Source organism: Macrotis lagotis, chromosome 4 (genome assembly GCF_037893015.1).
Source record: "Macrotis lagotis isolate mMagLag1 chromosome 4, bilby.v1.9.chrom.fasta, whole genome shotgun sequence".
Taxonomy (NCBI): Eukaryota; Metazoa; Chordata; class Mammalia; order Peramelemorphia; family Peramelidae; genus Macrotis; species Macrotis lagotis.
The window spans coordinates 52,323,482-52,344,142 of record NC_133661.1 but is presented as its reverse complement, the minus strand read 5'-3'; the positions used below and the strand labels follow the sequence as shown (position 1 = coordinate 52,344,142).

At 44.6% G+C, this 20,661-nt stretch overlaps 2 protein-coding genes across 2 annotated transcripts in view; one reads left to right on the top strand and one right to left on the bottom strand.

Annotated features, from left to right (window-relative positions):
- Positions 1–20,661, bottom strand: part of CDH23 (cadherin related 23) — a 460,126-nt gene that overhangs the window by 66,059 nt on the left and 373,406 nt on the right. The gene's annotated exons all lie outside the window — the stretch shown is intronic.
- Positions 1,179–20,661, top strand: part of VSIR (V-set immunoregulatory receptor) — a 39,033-nt gene continuing 19,550 nt past the window's right edge. Inside the window, exon 1 of the mRNA XM_074232776.1 lies at positions 1,179–1,461. Coding sequence (XP_074088877.1) covers positions 1,386–1,461 — 76 coding nt within the window. The 5' untranslated portion in view covers positions 1,179–1,385. The remainder of the gene's footprint in view (positions 1,462–20,661) is intronic.

The window sequence follows — 20,661 nt, the reverse complement described above, 5'->3', positions numbered from 1 at the left end:
AAAATGAGGAGGTTGTATTTGACATCCCCTAAGATTCCTTCTAGCTGCTAGAGAGAACTGTGACTTACAGGAGTCAAAAACTCATCCCTTCAGCCAGCATGTGGTCTCTTCTCTTCCTGGTCCATCTGGGAGCACCAGAGCTTAATCCAGAACAATGAATGACAGTCAGGATTCAAGAGACATAGCAAGGACAGCTGCTCAACAACTGATCCACAAGCATCAGTCACCCAGCTTACAACAGGGAGTCAGTACCTGCCCTCAGGGTGTTTCCAGTCTACCAGGAAGACACCCCAAGTAGGGACACGGAGTTTGAATGCCTCTTTGTCTAGGAGTGGGGAGAGGTGTGTGTAGGAATGTGCATCTTCCCCTGGACGTGGATGTTTGTGAACAGATGCAAACAGGCTTCAGGCTGAGGCTGGCGGCAGGAGTAGGAGTAGGACCAGGAGCAGGGGCAGGAGCAGCAGTAACAGTAGAAACAGCAGCAGCAGTAACAGTAGTAACAGCAGCAGCAGTAACAGTAGTAGGGGCAGGAGCAGCAGTAACAGTAGTAACAGCAGCAGCAGTAACAGTAGTAACAGCAGCAGCAGTAACAGTAGTAACAGCAGCAGCAGTAACAGTAGTAGGGGCAGGAGCAGCAATAACAGTAGTAACAGCCTCAGGGGTAGGAATAGCAGTAGTTGCAACAGTAGCAGCAGCAGTAGCAGTAGCAGCAGCAGCAGCAGCAGTAGTAGTAGTAGTAGTAGTAGTAAGAGCAGCAGCAGCAGCAGCAGCAGCAGCAGTTGCAACAGTAGCAGCAGCAGTAGCAGTAGCAGCAGCAGCAGCAGCAGTAGTAGTAGTAGTAGTAGTAGTAGTAGTAGTAGTAGTAGAGCAGCAGCAGCAGCAGCAGCAGCAGCAGCAGCAGCAGCAGTAGTAGTAGTAGTAGTAGTAAGAGCAGCAGCAGCAGCAGCAGCAGCAGCAGCAGCAGCAGTAGTAGTAGTAGTAGTAAGAGCAGCAGCAGCAGCAGCAGCAGCAGTAGTAGTAGTAGTAGTAGTAGTAAGAGCAGCAGCAGCAGCAGCAGCAGCAGCAGCAGCAGCAGCAGCAGCAGCAGCAGCAGCAGCAGCAGCAGCAGCAGCAGCAGCAGCAACAGCAGCAGCAGCTGCTGCACCGCCCAGAGCCGGGGCTGGGTTTCCCTCTGGCCTCCTGGGGGTGCTGTCTTCTCTCTATCACTCTCACTCCGCTGCTGGCTGGGGGAGTTGTAAGGGCTCGGCTGTGCGCTCCGAGTTTTCCTGCACACCAGAACAGCTGTCTGGGCTGCTGTCAGCTAAGTTTTCAGCTGCTGGGGCTCAGGGTCCGGCCGGCCCCTCTCACCCCCACCCCCCGGGCCTCTCACCCTGAAGTCCTCCAAGATGGATTGGCATCCAGAGGCTGCCCTAGCCCACTGGGGTCTCCTGCTCCTCGCTCTCTTCTTGGTCTCCTCCAGAGGTAAGCTTTCGTTTTTTTTTCCTTGTCCCTTTCAGACCAGAGAAGCCCACCCTGGGCTCCTGCTCAGAGCTGGGGACAATTGGGAATGATGGGGCTGGGGGAGAGGACAGGCTTGCCACCATCCTTTCTCCTGGCACCAGGTCTCAATCTCCCCTCTCCTGGATCTTTTACCCGATAATAAAGTCTGAGAAAGGCTGGGCTGGACCAGGAGAGCAGCTGGCAAGCTGGGTCTTGCCGGGCAGGAGGGAGGAAGCTCTGGCTCTCTGCTTTGGAGGGTGGGGTTGGGAATTTGGTTCAAGTTAAGCCAAGGGCAAGATGTTGACCACCTAAAGAGAAACCTCTCTCCTGCCAGTTTGGGGAGGAGGGGCTTTACACGATTAATTCCTTTTCAGTCTGCAGGGATGAAACTTGCTATGAGTTGGCAGATCCCCAGACTGCCAAGATAGACCAGCTTGCTCTTGGGCACTCTGCCAGAGGGCCCTTGGAGGGAGGGGTCACCTTGCCCTGAGGTACAGGAATGTAGGTCATCTGTACAATGTCAGGGCAAAGACCAAACATAGCCTGCCAACCTCTAGCTGCTCTTTGGGATTTCCCTGTTCTTCTGAAGGCATATTCCCTGGGTTGTGCACCCCCCCCCCATGAGGGTGCTTGGGGTGGCAGTGAGGGATCTGACTGGGGGTGATGCCTGTATGAAGTTTCATGGGGTCCAAACACTATTTGGGTATGGGAGGCCAAGGAAGGAGACCTGGGAAACTGTGCCTACTTTGTCCCTGCTGGGAGGGAAGTCAGTGACTAAAAATTAGGAGGAGAGGGCAGAGATACAACACCCCAGGAGAGATTCCAAGGAGCTCCTTGGGCATCACCAGAAGCAGCACCCACCTAGCCAGGTCCTTCTTAGCCTAGTTTTCCATCCCTATAATGCCAAGCCCTATACAGGTGGCCAGGGCGCTGGGGCTGCCTTGGAAGCTGGGACTACAGCTGGTGTTTCCTTTATATTCTCCCCTTATCTGACACCTCCTTTAGACGCTGGCACAAGAGTGTCTCTATGCATGGTAGTCACCTACACTTTCGTGGGTCAGGAACCTCTACTTTCAAGCCAGAGGTCTGACCATCCAGCAAGAGGGAGAGGACAAGAGGACATGGCTGGGGACACAGCAGGCAGGCCTCCAAAAGGCCCCAACAGGGGTGGGAAACTGGACCTGGTGGAGTAGGCCAAAGGGGGCAGGGTCATAGAGGAAGAATGCAGGGAGGCTGGGGACAACCCAGAAATGGCCTCACATACTCACTCTGGAGGCAACTTTTTATCTTTGTCCTTAGGAGGCCCAGGCTCTGGGGGCCTCTGATAAGTGGAGTGTTATGGCTGGGGAGAACAAGGAGCCAAGCAAGGGTGAGGCTGGCAGAGGAGGGAGGTTGTACTCCACTGCCCTAGAGACCAAGCAGGCAGGGAGATGAGAAACCCTTCTTCAAGTGACAGCCAATAGATGAGTGACAGGGTTGAGGAAAGAGAGGGATAGGAAAAGGCAAAGAGCCTCAATTCCTAATGAATTGAGAAAATGGTTTAGGAAGTGCTAGAGGTTTGGGAGAGAGAGTGGAGAGGTGCAAAGGGAGGGAGGGAGACAGAGATCAAGACAGAAAAAAGGAGACAGGGAGAGAGAAAAGAAAGAGGGGAGAGAGGGGGAGAGAGAAAGAGGGAAAGGAGGGAAATAAAGGAAGGAAGAGAGGGAGGGAGGAAGAAGAGGAAAAAAGAGGGGAGGGAGAGAGGAAAGGGAGGGAGATAAAGAAAGAAAAAGAGGGAGGAAGAGAGACAGAGAGGAGAAATAGAGATGGAGAAACAGATGAAGGGTGATGGGGAGGGAGAGGGAGGGAGAGAGAAAGGAAAGGAAGGGAGAGAATGAAAGAGAGAGAGAGAGAGAGAGAGAGAGAGAGAAAGGAAGGAAAGAGAGAAAGGGAGAGAGAAAGACAGAGACAGAGAGACAGAGACAGACAAGAGAGAGAGGGAGGGAGAAAGACAGAGAGACAGAGAGAGACAGAGACACACAGAGAGAGAGAAAGACAAAGAGAGAAAGAGGAAGAGAGACAGAGACAGATAAAAAGATACAGGGATACAGGGGAGGGACAGAGAGAGAGAGAGGAGAGAAGAGAAGAGATACTTTTATGCTTTACAATTACAATTACAACTGTTGGAATCTCCCAACAATCCTGTAAGATGGGCACTGCAGGCATCCCTATCTCCATTTTACAGATAAAGAAACTGAGCCTCCTGGGGTTTAAAGGCCTTAGCTAAAGCCTATGAAGTTAATAAGAGGAAGAACTGAGACTGGACCAGGCCAAATTCCTAATTGTTAGGAAGTCTTTCTTTATTCTGGTCCAAATTATTAAAACTTACTTTCAAGTTCACAAAGCACTTTGCAAATATAACTTCATTTGACCCCCACAACCACCCTGGGAGGATGCCATTCTTATCTCCATTTTAAAGATGAGGAAATGAAGGTTGAGAGAGGTTTAAACATCTTCTCCACTGTCACGCAGATATCATCTGTGGGAGAATTTAAACTTGGTTATCCCGGGATCCAAGGCTGGTACTCTAACTACTGCACCATCTAACACTAACCAATTAGTCTTTTTTCCCCTCTTCTTAAAATGATGCCATTGAGTATTTATTTTCTAATGTCATTCTAGTACACCAAATTGGGTCACTCTATCCCTTACTGCCTTGCCTTCACTTTATGGCTGGGGATACTGAGGCACAGAAAGGCCAAGCAAATGAACCTGAAGACTACTTAGCCTGGAGAAGACAAGGAGCTAGGGTTGGGGCAGGAAGCTTCAATGTCAAGTTTGTTCTTGCAGAATGGGAGGGAGGCCCTTTCTTTATGGGGTGTTCCTGATGGACCCAGTGGAATGAGTTCTTAGTCCCTAACTGCTCTCCAGTGAGACCAGTCATGGATGCATAGCAGAGTTTGAGCTGTGTTAATGGTGAGGACCCTCCACTCTTAAAACCACAGACTTTTGATGAGAGCTGACATGTGGAAGAGAGACCAGAATAAAGAAAGACTTCCTAACAATTAGAGCTGTCTGTAAGTTGACTGGGCTGCCTTGCTCTTTTACTGGTTACTTTCCTCTAGAGAATGGGGGTCTTATTCAGGAAGGGCTGATCTGGCTTGACACTGAGCTCTGTTCCAATTCCAAGATTTGGGGCCCAAGCTCAGGACCACAAGATTCTTACACACAGCATGGAGGACCGACTTTGGAATCAGAGGACTTGGCTTTTATCCTGGTTCACCTCCTCCTTAGCCTGGTTAGTGACTTCTTGCCTCTGGCCTTGATTCTCCCTATCTGTAAAATGGGGAAGACTGACTAAATGATTTCAAAATTCCTTTCCTGTTTGAAAGCCAACAACTCCATGATCTATGCAAGTTTGAAAGGATTTGGATGATCTTTGAATCCAGTTGTGTAAAGGAAGAATTAGGATGGTTCTTAATTAGGATAGAATTGGGATAGTTTCTAATCCAGAGGTTCACTCTATGGCAGGTCAGGAACCCTGAATTTTCACTCTGTCTCTTTCAAGAGACCTTCCCCCCAGCATACTCAAAAAGCTTAAAGAGCCTTGGTCTCCTGGGTTACATAAACCCTCCTTTGCTCTGAGGTTGCATCTGAGGACCCAAAGGTTGTAGATGGAACTGGGGTCTGATGTGGGAGTTGGGAAACCTGGATTCTCTTCTCAGCTCTGCTGCTAACTTGCTGTTTGTCTTTGGGAAAATTAATCAAATCTCCCTGAGTACCTGTTTTCTTTGCTATAAAATGGGGCTAATATCCCAAACTATATTGTGACTATTAAATGAAGTAAAAGATAGGAAAGTATTCTGAAAAAAATATGGTACTGTACAGATATGATGAAGGACCATTAAGTATTTTTTCTTAGATTAAGGGTTCCTTACAATTCAATTCATTGAGCATGTATTAAGTGCCTACTGTATACAGAGCACTATGCTAAGTGATGAGGATGCAAAGATAGAAATGAAGACAGTCCCTGCCCTCAAGAAGCTTACATTTACCTGGCAGATGATCTGTGAGGTCTGGTATCAATTGCTGTGGGAAGGAGAAGGGCAATTTCTACCAGGTCACAGGTCTTGAAAGCTACTGGAATGAAGTAAAGTTAAGGAAAGGCATCATTTTGAATGCTGATGAGTTCAAGGCGAGGAATGTCAAGGCTTGTGACTGGCTTTGGTGGATGATGAACACAGCCAGTCCTGATGATTGGTGAAGCACTTGGGAGCCTCTTTCATTCTCTGGAATGGTAGGGGATGGGCTGGAAAGAAGGGGAGCTGGGGGAGATATACCAAAGGAGGTGGGCCTGAAGTCAAAAAGACTTGAGTTCATATCCTGCCTCAGACACTTCCCTGGACAAATAACATAACTTCTCTCAATCTCAATTTCCTCATCTATAAAATGGGGATAAAAATAGCCCCTACTTCCCATGGTTATAGGGATATAAAATAAGATAATATTTATAAAATACTTTGCAAACCTTTAAGGGCTATATAAATGCTCACTGTTATCTATTATTTATGGAAGTATGGGGTTCTTTATGAGTCCAAATGGGTGGATGGAGGAGGGGGTTGGTTCAGGGCCTCTTCTCCATTCTCTTGTTGAGCAAGAAGACCAAGTTCAAGGAAGGAAAAAATATGTTAATTTGAAATAGTCAACTTTCCTTATGTAAGCTCCATGAGAGAACAGTGGCTGTTTTTTGCTTTTCTTTGCCTTCCAGAGACTATCTGGGCTAGGAAATGATTGAGGAGAACTCATTACCTCTGGAGGCAACCCTTTCTATATTTTCTTCTAATTGTTTGGACAGTTTCCCCTTCATCAAGCCTAGATTTTTATTTATTTACTTATTTTTTTTATGTTTCTGCAAGGCAAATGGGGTTAAGTGGTTTGCCCAAGGCCACACAGTTAGGTAATTATTAGGTGTCTGAGACCAGATTTGAACTCAGGTACTCCTGACTCCAGGGCCAGTGCTTTATCCACTGTGCCACCTAGCTGCCCAAGCCTAGATTTTTGTCTCTGTACCCTTTACCCATTGTTCATTGTTCTGTCTTCTAGAGCCAGACACAGAAAAACTAAGCACTCTTCCAAGGGAGAGTCCTATTTGAAGAAAACTTGCATGAGTGTTCCCCACCCAACTCCTTCCTTTCTATTTCAGCTTTCTCTTCTAAAATCACCCCCCAATGTTTTTTTAAAGGCTCCTCCTACAAGGATGATCTTAGGGAGCCCCTACCACCTCTGAATGCTTCTGTAACTTATAATGTCCTACCTAAAATATAGCATATGTATCCCATGTAGCACAGTGGGAATATTCCCAGGTTCATTTTTGACTCTATACTTCTCTTCATGTTGGCTGAGATTACATTCATTTTTTGGAGGGGGTGGGAAGGGGAAGCCCTTTGTCTTCCCTCGTCAACATTTCAGATTGCGACAGCCAGTGGTGCAAGTCTCTGATGCAGTCATGGTCAAATTACACACACGGCTAGCATGGACCACAATGACAAGAAATACTCACCCATGTCTCCACAGGACAGAAGTCTCATCTTGAGGTTAGGTGACATTTATGACTCCCTTTAATGTTTACAAAAATGTATTACCTGTATTATCTCACTTTTCCCCAGCAACAACCCTAGCAGATAGGTATTATGATTATCATTTCCATTCTACAGAGGAGGAAATGGAGGCAGTTGGAGATTCAGTGACTTGTCCTGGGTCATAAGTTTAGGAAGTATCTAAGGCTGGATTTGAACTCAGGTCTTCCTGACTGGGTCCAGTGCTCTATGTTAATCTCTAACAGCTCTATCCATGGATTCCATGAAGCTGCTAAAGGAAAGGTCTGATCATGATATTCCCCTACTCAATAGACTTCAATGACTTCTATTGATTCCAAGATAAAATATTTTTTCATATTCATCTCATTCTTTTAAAATCTCTTTTTTTATATCTCATGATATAAATATAATCATTAGTTTAGGAATGTAACCAGAGGTGTGCTAATATCTCATGATATATATAAATAAATTAATATAGTAATAATTAATAAAGTAATAAACCAGAGGTATGCTAATAAATGTTTCTTGATACATATAATTATGAATATAAGAATGTAACCAGAGGTGTGCTAATATATCTTTAATGATGAGCTGTCTGAAAACATACAGCACACTTATAAATTTAATCACAGGGTTAGATTTTGGCATAGTAGAGGTTCAAATCAGCTGCAGATAGTTCCTGCCTGTGTGATGCTAGCTCTTTGTCTCAGTTGTGTCGATGGTAAAATGAAGATAATAATTGCGCCTACCTTCCAGGGTAGGTATCTTCTAGGTATCTCTAAGGAGTTAATATTTATAAAAAGTACTTAGCACAATGCCTACACATAGTAGGCACCCAACAAAACAATAAATCAAACTGATTGGTAGCATTTGGTTATTTCTGAGGTTATTTCTGAAAACTTGACAGTCAACTCTTTGAGCAGTCTCTAGCACACCTTTCTATTTAATTTATACAATATTTGTGAATATACAAATGTTGGAGGAGTCCACTTAAAAACATTTCACTGGGAAGGGCCTCTTGCTGTTTGTAATATACTCTCTTGGCGTTATCCCAGAACTGGCGATTTCAAAAAGACCTCAGCAACCAATTCATCTAGTCTGCCCACACCTGATAAAGAATCACCACTCCAACATACCAGGCAGGTGGTCAACCAGCCTTTGTTTACAGATCTCCAGGGAGAAGGAGCCACTACCTTCTGAGCCAGCTGTTTCCACTTTTGGACCATTTGCATTGTGAGGAAGTTTTTCCTCCCATCAAGTCTAAATTGGCTCCTTTGTATCTTCTACTCTTATTTCTAGTTCTGACCTCCAAGCGTCAAACCCTGCAAATTTAGTTCCTTTTCTATATGATACCCCCCCCCCCAAGCACCTTAAGACAGTCATACTGTTCCCATACCTCCACCTTCTCTTCTCTAATCGAAACACTCCCTGTTCCTTCAGATAATCCTTTTATTGCACACGCTCAAAGCCTTTCACTCTTCTGGTTGCCTTCCACCAGACAGTCTCCAGTGTGTCACCGTCCTTCCTCATTTCTGATGCCAGAACTGAACCAGATGCTCAAGCTGTTAGATGACTAAGATGGAATGCTTACTTCTTTATTCCTGGAGGCTTCATCTCTTTTCCTGTAGACCAAGGTTTTTTGACTGCTATATTAAATACTGTGAACTCCTTGAACTTGTATTCCCTCTAAGACTCCCAGATCTTTCTCAAACTACTATCTATCTTGTGCTTGTGAAGGGAAGATTTTGGAGCCAAATGTAGACTTTTCATTTATTCTTATCAAAATTTGCCTTATTAGATTCAGTCCAATGTTCTAAAACAGGAATTCTTGCCTGTGTGTGTGTGTGTGTGTGTGTGTGTGTATTATGTTCATGGATGTGTGTATGCCCAAGACCTTGCTTGCAGCTGAGGGGAGTCTATAGAATACTGTCTCATCAACATGTTTTTAAATTAATCAAATAAAATACATGAAATTGCAAAGGAAGTCAATCATGTTGAAGAAAAAAATATATATTTTTCCCCAACCAAATTATTATCCCTTGGCATTGTTTCTTCCATTTCAAGCATCCGGTCTCTTTCCTTAGCTCTTTCTCTTTTTTCCCCAATATAGCTTTTTATAAACACTCCTTTTTGGTTATACTGACTTTCCTTGTTGGCCCCAGCTCATTCCTGACTTCCCAGTTCTTACAGTACTCCACCTTCCTTTTGTAATTCATGCTCTGCTACCTGCCCTTACTCCTCCTCTCACTTTAAGAATGTAAGCAGTGGACAATCTGGGGAGTTTTCTGAATTAGGTCTTCTCTGCTAGGAAAGGACTAACAGGATAGTTCCAATAGTCTTCTAGTCTTTGGAGGAACAGGGAATGGTGCTGGAAGATCTGCACTGCCAATACTGGTGGCTCATCATTGCCATCATAGCTTATTTATGTCCCTATTCCAATGCCTTATGATGGTGTGAAGGTGCTCCTGGGTTCTTAAAAGCTCTGTCCGTGGGTTCTATCAGCAGCTAGAAAAACTTGAGTCCATGTCATTCAACTAGTTCTTATTACATACCCACTATGTGTCAGAACTCTTGCTAAGTCCACAAGTTACAAAGAAAGTCAAAGACAGTTTTTGCTCTCAGGCTTGCTGTTTAGTGACAGATTTGGTGTTGATCAGTCTTTCAATGTTTACAAGGGATCAGCACGGGGTTGGTCACGCATGATGATAGCAACTCTCCTAGTCTATCAATTCACATGAAGTGGGGTTTGATCTGGGTTGGTGGGTGGCAGAAACCACTCTGATGAAATCACTGATCTTGAAACACTGGAGGTTACAGGTATTATAACCATGAGTAGTTATGAAAAACCTTTAAATATGATCTCATTGGGTTCCCCCACCAGTCCTTTGAGATGGGGAGGGATAATCTAATTATCCTTGTTTTACTGATAGGGGAACTGGGGTTCAGAGAGCTAGAAGTCTATTCATACAGGTAGAACTCATGTCTTTTTGGCAGGTGAGGTGAACTGGGTCTGGATAGTAAGAATTGATGTTAAGATTCAATTCTCAGGGGAATAACCCTTTGGGTCCAGTTGGTGCAGAGTGATCTAGGCTTTTGGGTAGGCAAGATATTTAATGGTTAGGGAGAAGGACAGGACTCTTGAGGGCTAGGAGTTGGCAATAAGAGCTTTTTTGCCTTCAGAACCACCAATATCAACCTCCAATCTATTTATTGCTACGGATTTTTAAAGTGTTGAGTCGATGGCAGGGACTGACCCACTAATATCATCATCACTGACAATAATATCTCCTTCACCAACAATGATCATCGCTCACATCACCATCACTTTTACTTTCATCTCCATTCTCAGGCATTATCAAGTTCCTACTTGACTCAAGGTGTTGGCTGAAAGGCAAGTAATATGGTCTACTCCCTGTTGAGGCTTCCAACTAAAAACCCTTCTCAGCAATATAGGAAACAAGCCATTGTCTTCCTGACCATCTGGACTCAGGGTCTCCCTGGCCCTTTCCAAATCAAAAAAGCTCTGAAAGCTTTTGGGGACTATTTTTCCTAGGACTACATATACGATGACTTTAGAGTTTTAGAACTGGAAACATCTCAAGAAGCCTTTCCATTCTAACAGGGGACTATGCAAGTGAGAAGAGAAAATCACATGGTTTTCATTACCTGTCCATAAACTCAGTTATGCCATTTTGGGGTGCAATGACCTAGTCTGTCTATAACTTCAGATAATTGCATTAGGAAAATACCATGGAGAGGCAGGGGCCTGGATAAGATAACCTTCAGATCTAGGATTCTCTCAGTCCCTGATGCCTTTCCAGGCCCCAGATAGCCCCAGGCAGCCTCCTTTCTTGGCTCTGCAGTCTAGGAAGGGAAACATTTCCCTAAGGGAGCAGGGCTGGCAAGGGTACCGTATAATTTCCATCTCAGCTAGTTCCTTTCTGAGCAGGCTTGGGAGTGTTTTTCTGAGCTGTTCATGGCCTGGGGTTTTCCAGTTGCTAGAGAACTCATCCAAAGTAAAGAGAATGAATAAACAGTCACTGAGCTAGGCAATGGGATCCTCCCTGCTGCTGGGACCAACTAGTTATCCAGGGTTCAGGAAGGGCACGGTTGGGGTTGAGGGAGGAAGGGAAGAGAAAGGAGGGAACTGAACCCTTCCTCAGGGCGCATGGCCTGGGCACATATCCATCTGTCTCCTTTTCCTGTAGTCATCTATTGATGTCCGATGGATTGGGGAGGCTGACCCTGGAACTATCCTGGGTTGGGCTTCAGGAAGACAAACCGAGGGCAGAATCTGCTCACTGTGGAGTAATCTGGGGAGTTGAGAAAGGGGACCTTTCCTGGGGAGGTCCTTTCTAGAGAGGCCCCACAATCCAGAATCCCACGGACCCTTTTCCAAGGTGTTGGAAGTGCTGCTTCCTTCAATAGAGTTCAGGCTTCCCTTTCCCTGTCTCCCTCAGGGCCCCTGATGTGAATGAGGCCCTTCCTGTTGGAGCAGGTATCAATAAACACATCTGAGATTCCCTTTGTCCTTGGCCCTCCAGAGCTCCTGCTGCTGGGCCCCAGAGAAGCCTCAGATCTAGGTCCTCTGAGGCTTCCATCAAGAACAGCTGTTGGGCTTTAGATCCTGGCTTGGGAGAAATAGCCACTCTCATTCTGGGATGAATTGAGGGTTATTAGCAGGGTGGATTTAAGATTGGGGAAACCAAGAGGGTTAGGGGACAGCTCAGTTGTCCCTGCTCATACCCCAGAAATACTTAGCAGCAATTGCATCTCTCAGCTGATCTGATGATGTCCCACAGCCAGGAAATGGCAGGTTTCATATGGTAAATACTCAAGCTCACATCCTTTGACTCTAGGCCATGTTGTCAAAACCCAAACTACCTTCCCATTTTACAGATGAGAGAAGTGAGGGTCTGAAAGTGACAGGTAGGCATATTCCCTTCTCTATAGCAGGATGCAAAGATGGTGTCTGATGCATTGGGGAGGCTGACCTTGGAACTATCCTGGGTTGGACTTCAGGAAGACAAATCGAGGGCAGTCTGCTCACTGTGCAGTAATCTGGGGAGTTGAGAGAGGGGACCTTTCCTGGAGAGGGGTCCTTTCTAGAGAGGCCCCGCAATCCAGGTCAGACCTAAGGAAGAACTTTCCATAATAGAGGGGATGGAGTTTCCCTCTCAAGAATAGGTAATAATCTTTTTGGCATTACTTAGCCTTGCCCGGGCAACCGGATAATGCAAAGGGTAGAGTTCCACACCAGTCTATCTTGCTGACTTCAAATCTAGCTTCAGATACTCACCGGAGTGACCCTGGGGCAAGTTGCTTGTCCCTGTTTGTCTCAGTTTCCTCATCTGTAAAATCAGCTGGGGAAGGAAATGGCAAACCCCTCCAGCAAGAACACCCTGATGGGGTCAGTCATGAAGAGTTGGATAAGACTGAAAAATGATTTAACAACAATAATAGAGCCTTGGCATAGATCACTCCAGGTTCTATCTATTTAAGAAGATAGCAGGGCAGCTAGGTGGCACAGTGAATAGAGCACCTGCCTTGGAGTCAGGAGTACCTGGGTTCAAATCTGACCTCAGACACTTCATAATTACCTAGCTGTGTGGCCTTGGGCAAGCCACTTAACCCCACTGCCTTGAAAAAATATCTAAAATATATCTAAAAATATCTAAAAAATCTAAAAAATATCTAAAAAAAAGATAGCAATATTAAATTCTCAAGGTCTCAGTTTTTCCAGCTATCAAAAGCGGTGACTAGATTCCCTTGGGGAAGGGGTTTGGAGGGATAGTGTAAGAGAGTCATTAATTTGTTTTACTAGACATGATTTCATCAGAAAAGGGATCTCTTGAAGAGGCAACTAGTCTACCAAGAGTCTCACCTGCAGCTTTCTCTGCAGCTCCCTGTCTTAGATGTAGCTGCTCCAGTGAGTGGTTAAGTGACGTCCCCAGGGCTACAAAGCCAGTATGTGTCAAAGATGACATACCACATCTTCCTGACTGTTGGCTGAAGATTGTTTTTTTTTTTTGTCACATCTACATCTTGCCTCTTGTAGTCATTGTATTTTACATTTGTATGGTATGAAACAGGTTACAACTTTATTTTTATCCTCTTCAAAAGAAATCATGCATTCTGGGGAGTGAGAGAGGGGTCACCCAGGTCTACTGGTTTCTGAGGCCTTCCCTCTTTTGTCTCCTTAGCCAGCCTTCTTCTTGTACACATCCTCCTTTCCCTTGCACACACACACACACACACACACACACACACACACACATGCACACACAGTCCCCCTCCTCTCAATACTATAAAGTGATGAATAAGGGTAACCAAAGGACCCACCTGGGTCATCTGCAATGCTCCTATTGGAAGGAGGTGCTCTTGGCCCACTCCTGTCCAAAGAGGAGAGAACTCTTGTACACCTTCACCCATTCCCTGGGGAGATTCTTGGGGTCACTGGGCCAGGTAAAAAGGATGGGGCCCTGGGTCATTTGTGGGTGAAAGGAGTTTCTCCCAGATGTCAGAGAAATTCCAAGCCTGGGCAGGAAGCCCACTGACCAATGTAGAATACCATCCTCTACCTGCTGTGGCTGTGAGTACAGGTCCAGATTACTATACAGGTGAAGGGAACTATACCCTGCAAGTCCCCATTTATCTCACACTGTCTCTTGGGACCTTTCTAAGGCCCTTTTCCTGAAAGAGGCAGAAGGTTGGAAACTGAATCCAAAATCCAAACTAGGAGTCTGTGGAAGGCAGGCTGGGGTTATCTAGCACACTCGCGGATGGTCAAGGGCTGAGATGCCAACAGCTATTACAAAGCTCAGGGCCAATGGGAGGTCACTCTGTCCAACAGGCTCTGCTTTGGGGGAGGTGGGGGAAGTTGAGAAGGGAGGAGGGAGGCAACAACTTCCCATGGATTCCATTCTGCTTTCCTTTTCCAGAAGGAGGGAGGGAGCCAGGGAGGAGCTACCCTCCCATTCTGCAAATGGACTTTAGGCATGTGGGTCAGCTGGCAGCCCTGTGACTGCCTTCTGAGGCCAATGCATTGACCTGTTTGAGTTTGGGCCTGGGCAGCTATGGATACACTGACTATTTTATTTCCTGATTACTTTCTCATAAACTCTGGAGAACTGAGTTCCCTTTTCCCTTCCCCCCTCCATTCAGGACCATAACTATGTCCCAGGTGCATCTGGACTATCTTAAAAGCTGTGCTGCTACCAATAATAGAAACAAATATTCTCAAGCTAGCTAATGACCCTTCCAGCAAAGTATATCTATATCTATATCTATATCTATATCTATATCTATATCTATATCTATATCTATATCTATATCTATATCTATATCTATATCTATATCTATATCTAATCTATCTCTATCTCTATCTCTAATCATCTAGCTATATCAATAGCTACATTACATATTATATAAATACATGGATGTGCATATATACAAATATACACACACACATATATATATATATATATATATACATACATACACACGTATTTGAGATTTGGAAGGGACTTTTAGAAATGATCTAACCTTATTCATTTTTTGCAGACAAGGTTCAGAGAGGTTATATAACTTGTCCAAGGACACACAGCTAGTAAAAGAAGCAATTCTTACCTCCAGGTCTTTCTGGCTCCTGGGTCTTTCACTCTATCCACTATGCTATACTGTCTTTTTAAAAATTTTATTTTTAATTTATGGAATAAAACAAACAGTTCTCTAATAGTACAATACAAAGGCTTAGCTTGGTTCAGGGAAAAGACTACAAATAAGTGAATATTTTTGTGTTGTTTCAAGGTTCATCAGGTACTTTACAAATTTCTCATTTCACCCTCACAACAAGCTTGAGGGTAGGTGACTACTATTATCACCCTCATTTTACAGATGAAGAAACAGATTAAGTGACAGGATCAGAGTAACACAGCCAGTCAAAACATCTGAGGCTGGATTTGAACTCAGCTCTTCCAGATTCCTCCTCATCACCTTTAAAAGGCCTTTAGCTATAGAGCTGGGAGATCCAAGTCTGTATGATGGTGTGATCCTGGACCAGCCACTTCCCTCACCTTAGTTCTCACGATCCAGCTCTCCTGTGATTTTCATGGGTAAAATATGGATGCAGGTGTGGGAGAGCAGGGAAAGACCCTTATTTTGAAGTCAGGGAACCGGGGCTGTCCTTGCTGTTCACTAGCTCCATAGCCAGTTTGGGCAGTTTCTTTAACATCTCTGGGGTCCCTTCTGAAGTCCCTCTATCCTTCTCTAGCTCTTCCATTCTTCCAGTAGAATGAGCTGCTCCAGGGCAGGGTTGTTCGGGATCCCATATACCCTTAACTTTCTCTTGGACTGAATAGAATTCTTTTATATACTGTGTATGGCATCTATTAGGCAGGTGTATTTGTCTCTATTGTAACTTTTTTTAATCCTTTTAACCCTTTGAAGTCCTAGCCAAGAACAGACTCCTCCATGTTCTTTGACCCAAACTTGAAGTTATCATGGATTGCTACCAACTAACCCAACTTTTTGCCAATTCAAGAGTCAACCCCTGGAATCGGTTGATTTTCCTGAGAATGGCTCAGGGTGCAGGCCTCACCTTGAAGAGGCCGGCATGCTAGGAGAGCCTGCCTACATCATCCCTGTCTTATTTCTCAAGTTTGAAATTTCAAATAATTTTACTCCCTTTTCCTACAATTCCTTTACTTGCCCCACTTCCAATAATCTACCCTTTCCCCCTTTTACCCTGACCCCCACCACTATTACCCTGAATTCCTGGGTTTTCTTCTCTTTTTGAAAAGGAAAGAAGTCCTATAGAGGATTGGGGGAGGAGGGTGAGAACTAGGGATTGAGTTGAGTTGAGAGTTGTACAAACTCCTTACTTCTCTAGTTCCAGTTTCTTAGGCCTCATTACTCCTTCCTAGACCTGCTAAATTCCTTCCTGGCAGGAGTTTTGTATCTCAGGCTTCATCATGGCCCCTGACCATCGCCTGTGGACAATGCTGTCAACAGTTCCCTTGGTTTCTACTGGAACCAATTCTTGATTACATTCTTTTCTTTTCTTTTCTTTTCTTTTCTTTTCTTTTCTTTTCTTTTCTTTTCTTTTCTTTTCTTTTCTTGCAAGGCAGTGGGGTTAAGTGACTTGTCCAAGGTCACACAGCTAGGTAATTATTAAGTATATGAGGACTAATTTGAACTCAGGTCCTCCTGACTCCAGGGTCAGTACTCTGATCACTGCACCACCAAGCTATCTCCTGGAACCAACTCTTGGTAACTGGTAACCAACAGTTTAATTTTTTTTTTTTTTTTTTTTTAGATTTTGCCAAGGCAAATGGTGTTAAGTGGCTTGTCCAAGGCCACACAGCTAGGTAATTATTAAGTGTCTGAGACCGGATTTGAACCCAGGTACTCCTGACTCCAGGGCCGGTGCTTTATACACTGTGCCACCTAGCCGCCCCAGTTTAATTTCTGATAATCATTTACTGGCTGTTTGGTTAGTAATGGATGAAATGGTTCTATGGGATATGCCTGGACACAGGAGAGGAGGGCAAAACATAGAAAGATAATGATGAGAACATATGTCTATATGAATCTCAGTTTCTCTATGTTCCACAGGTTTATGTGTTATCTGTTGTTTTGAATTATATAGGCCTCTTCCAAATTTGTCCCTAGACCCACCTGATTAGTTTGTCAAAATCCCTTTGCTATTAGCAAGGGATTAGACTGCTTCTTGAATGCTAGCAATAGGGCAGGTTCCTATGAACTAGTTATTGCTCCTCCCACAGGCCATAAGGCCATATACCTGGCTGATTTCAGGTGTGGTGTCCTCCTGAATCAGAGGACACCTGGGCTTTGTGCGGGGAACTGGCAACAGTCTGGTGCCATCTTGCACTGAGTCATCTCAGCTTTCCAAGAAGCACTCCTCCCAAAATCTTTCCCACATCTCTCTCTCTACCCCTATCATTTTTACTTCCTAACACTGTCTTCTGCTCTTATCCTGACTCCAACCTATTTACTTTCTATCCATAACACCACTCAAACCCTCCAAAATCTGACCCAAGTCCACACCTATAATCACTTTATCTTTGTTTCTACCTCACTCCTTCCAACTTCTATGTTAAGTCAATCCCACATTTTTGACCACACCCTCTCCATTTCTTCAATATGACAACCTCCCTTCTTTGACTCTGGCCTATTTATCCTCTGTCCATAGTTCCACTTCAGCTGACTTAATCTGACCCACATCTACACCATCTACATTCCAGTCTTTCTCCTCCATTTCCACATTTATTCTGTCTACCCTATTCCTTTCTCTGTAACATCTGTCATCTAAATGTCAGACCTTGTCCCTTACTTCTTTCTGAACTCCCTGTGACTCTGTCCCAATCACCCCAGCCTCTCCTGACCCCAGTTGAGCAGCCAATAAGCCTTTATGAAGTGTTCATTATGTGCCAGACCTTATATTAAATGCTGAGAATACAAAGATAGTTTAAAATAAAAAAGAAACATGCCTTCAAGGAGTTTATAGTCTAATGAGGAGGCAATAATGTTGAGAAATATTGCCTGGGTTGAGTTCTCTGAAACTTGGGGGAGGAGAAGGAAGAGGAAGAAGAGGAAAAGGAAAAAACATAGGAACAAGTCCAAAAGTTGGGTGGGACAGGCAGCTGAATTGATTTCTTTTGTCTTAGCTTCAAGGTCTAAAGCTGGAAGAGGCCTTGGAAAGGGATGTCTCTAGAATTTGTCCCTCTTGCCCAGCTATTATCTCTTAATGATCTGGGGCCCTTCCTTCCATTCCCTAGCAACTTAGCCTGAAGTCTTGCCCTTTCTATGCTCCTCTTCTGCCATCTTTACTCTTCTCTAGACCCTTTGAACAGGGTTCCCTGATTGACATATCCAGCTCTGTGCCATTTCATTAACTATGAGAGCACCTTTGGGGTGTCCTTGGGCTTAGGAAGAAGGCAGGGCTGACTCATGGCAAACCTGAAAGTTATGAAGATATGACCCCCCCACCCCTTAATAGTGGGGAAATTGGAGTCTGGCTAGAGGTACAAGAGCTGATGCTAACCAGGGCCTTCAAAGAAGCCCTTCATATGGCTCTTCATTGAATTTAAGTTGCCTTTAGGTACACAGGGTCCCTGTGCTATTTCCTGACTATGTGGCTCCAGTCCTTCCTCTGACCCTCTCCAGAACTTCAAGGATGTTCTAGACTTTTTCCTTCCCATCCCTTCAACAAAACTTAGTCCTATATCTCTATTCCTTCAGGTACCTATCTTCTGCTAGGTCACAGCAGATAGTGAGTCAATCATCACCACCACCACCACCACCACCACCACCATCATCATCAACTTGAGTCTTAGTTTCTGTAAAATGGGGAAAAGAATACCTGCACCACCTACCAATACAAACTTTGACAAGGATCATGAGCTTAAGTTGCAAATCTGAAATTATGAATTTGGTTGTAAGCAATTACTATGCAAATAGAAGCTATTAGATTGAGAAGTGTGGTGTAGAGACATCTGGATTCCCTCCCAGCTCTGACATTACTTTGCTTCTAAGACCTTATGTAAATTGCTGAACTTGCCTGGGCTTCACCTATAATGTGGGGAAGGAGTGGGTTGGAGCTCTCTGAAGTCTCTTCAGTCTCTTCAACTATTTTTACTTAATATAATTTTATTAAATAAACTACTCTTGAATATTCAGAGCTTTGAAATCAGAAAGTGAGACGTATGTGTAGGGGATAATGGGGTATTACCCTGAATACTCAGCGAGACAGGAGAGAGAAAACCTTATTATCTATGTTCATTTCTTCCCTCTCCCACTCGACAACTAACTCATGGCCGAAGCTAACGTGGACAAGACCTAGGTTGGGTCTTCTGTTGGATGAGAACTACTAGTCTTGCTCAAATAGAACCTTTCCTGGAGCTTTCTTCATAGTGGGGACCCCTGGAATCTCAGCAAACCACAGAGAAGAGGCTAGGGAGGTAGCCTCAAAGATTTTTCAGGTAAAGGAGCTAGATTATTTTAGTAGATCCCTATCTACTATTTGGGGACTTCTGGGTTTCATAGGTAGGTGGAGGAAGGGCCTCTGAAGGAACAGGCTTTTTGACATAGTTGGAATAGAGGTAACCAATGGGGACCCTACTACATGAGGAGCAAACACAGGTTGTAAGAACACAGGGAGAGAAGGGGGAGGAGGGAGGCAACAAGATAGGCTTCCCTTCACAACCCTGCCAATAGTGGCCCCCCTTTTTACTTTCATCTGATAGAAATCTTATTCAGTTTTCCCCTTGTTCCTTCTACAAGTTTCTACCTCTCTTGGTTTAAAATGCAATGAAAAGCAATGTCTGTTGGACATTGAGATAGCCCTAAAGTGAGAAGGCTTCATTTTGGCTCCTGTTCCTGATACCTAATTGGTTGTGGGGTCCCCTGTTTCCTCATATATAAAACAGGGGTGGTAATGCCCACATTATCTCTCTCAAGGGACAACTAGAGGGAAGCACTTTGGAAAGAGTAATTTAATGTGTGATTATTAGAGCACTTTGAAGTTTACAAAATGGCAGCCTCACCATAGCCTTGGGAAGGGTAATATAAATATCCTTCCCATTTTCTAGATTAGGAAGGCGGTTTAGACCGACTATGTGACTTGCTTGAGGTCACAGCTATTAAGTGAAAGAGCCAAGTCTGAGTATCCTAAAGAATAAGAGATTCTTGCCCACCCAGGGCAAATAGGTCCTGGATAAAGACTGGTATATTGGTTTGTTGGAAAGTCCTTCCCGGGCTAGGATTTTAGGACATGTGCAAAAAATAAAAAAAAATATGGCACTCATTCAAACCTTCTGGAGGCCTTAGAATGTGGAGAGCATGGGTGTTACTTAGCATTCCTTTTCTTACAGTTGAGGTTACTAAGGCTCATAGTTTGAGATGCAAACCTGTGGCTAAGGGTTCTGTTCATTCTGCCCCAGCTGCCTCCTGAATGGTCTTTGCTGGCTCATAAGAGGTCAGTGGACACAGGGGGCTGGGGTCCTGTCTTTCTAGAATGGAGAAGTCCCCTGGCCGACTCTCCCACCCTGCCCATTCAGCAGTCAGCCTTGGCAGCTGTGTAGGGAGATTATTCCATTTGGGAACAGCCTCCGCTTTCAATTTCTCTTGGGAGGAACCAGTCTCTTCCTGAGGTTTCTTTCATTCAAGGCTAGTGAATGGGCTATTGCTGAATGTAGCAAGTGCCCAGAACTGGGGGTGGGGTGGGCTGAGAGGATGTACAAGCTGCTCACTCCAGGAGCTTCGATGGTGTGTGTGTGTGTGTGTGTGTGTGTGTGCAACTCTTAGGACTCTTCATTTGGGTCAAACTGTGGTCAGACTTACTCTCAATACTTATCAATGGTCAGAGCTTTACTCTGCCTCAGTTTACCTCCCAAGAGAAATCTTATGAGGATAGTTCTCTTTCCCCATGGTTATTTGATTAGAAGAATGCAAACTCCTTGAAGGCATAGACCATTCTTTTGACTCAGCCAGTCAGGTACACAGCAAGAGTACACAGCCTCTTAGGTAACAGAATATTTTTGTTGTGGTTGCCTGTTATCTCCCCTCCTAGAATGTAAGCTTCTTG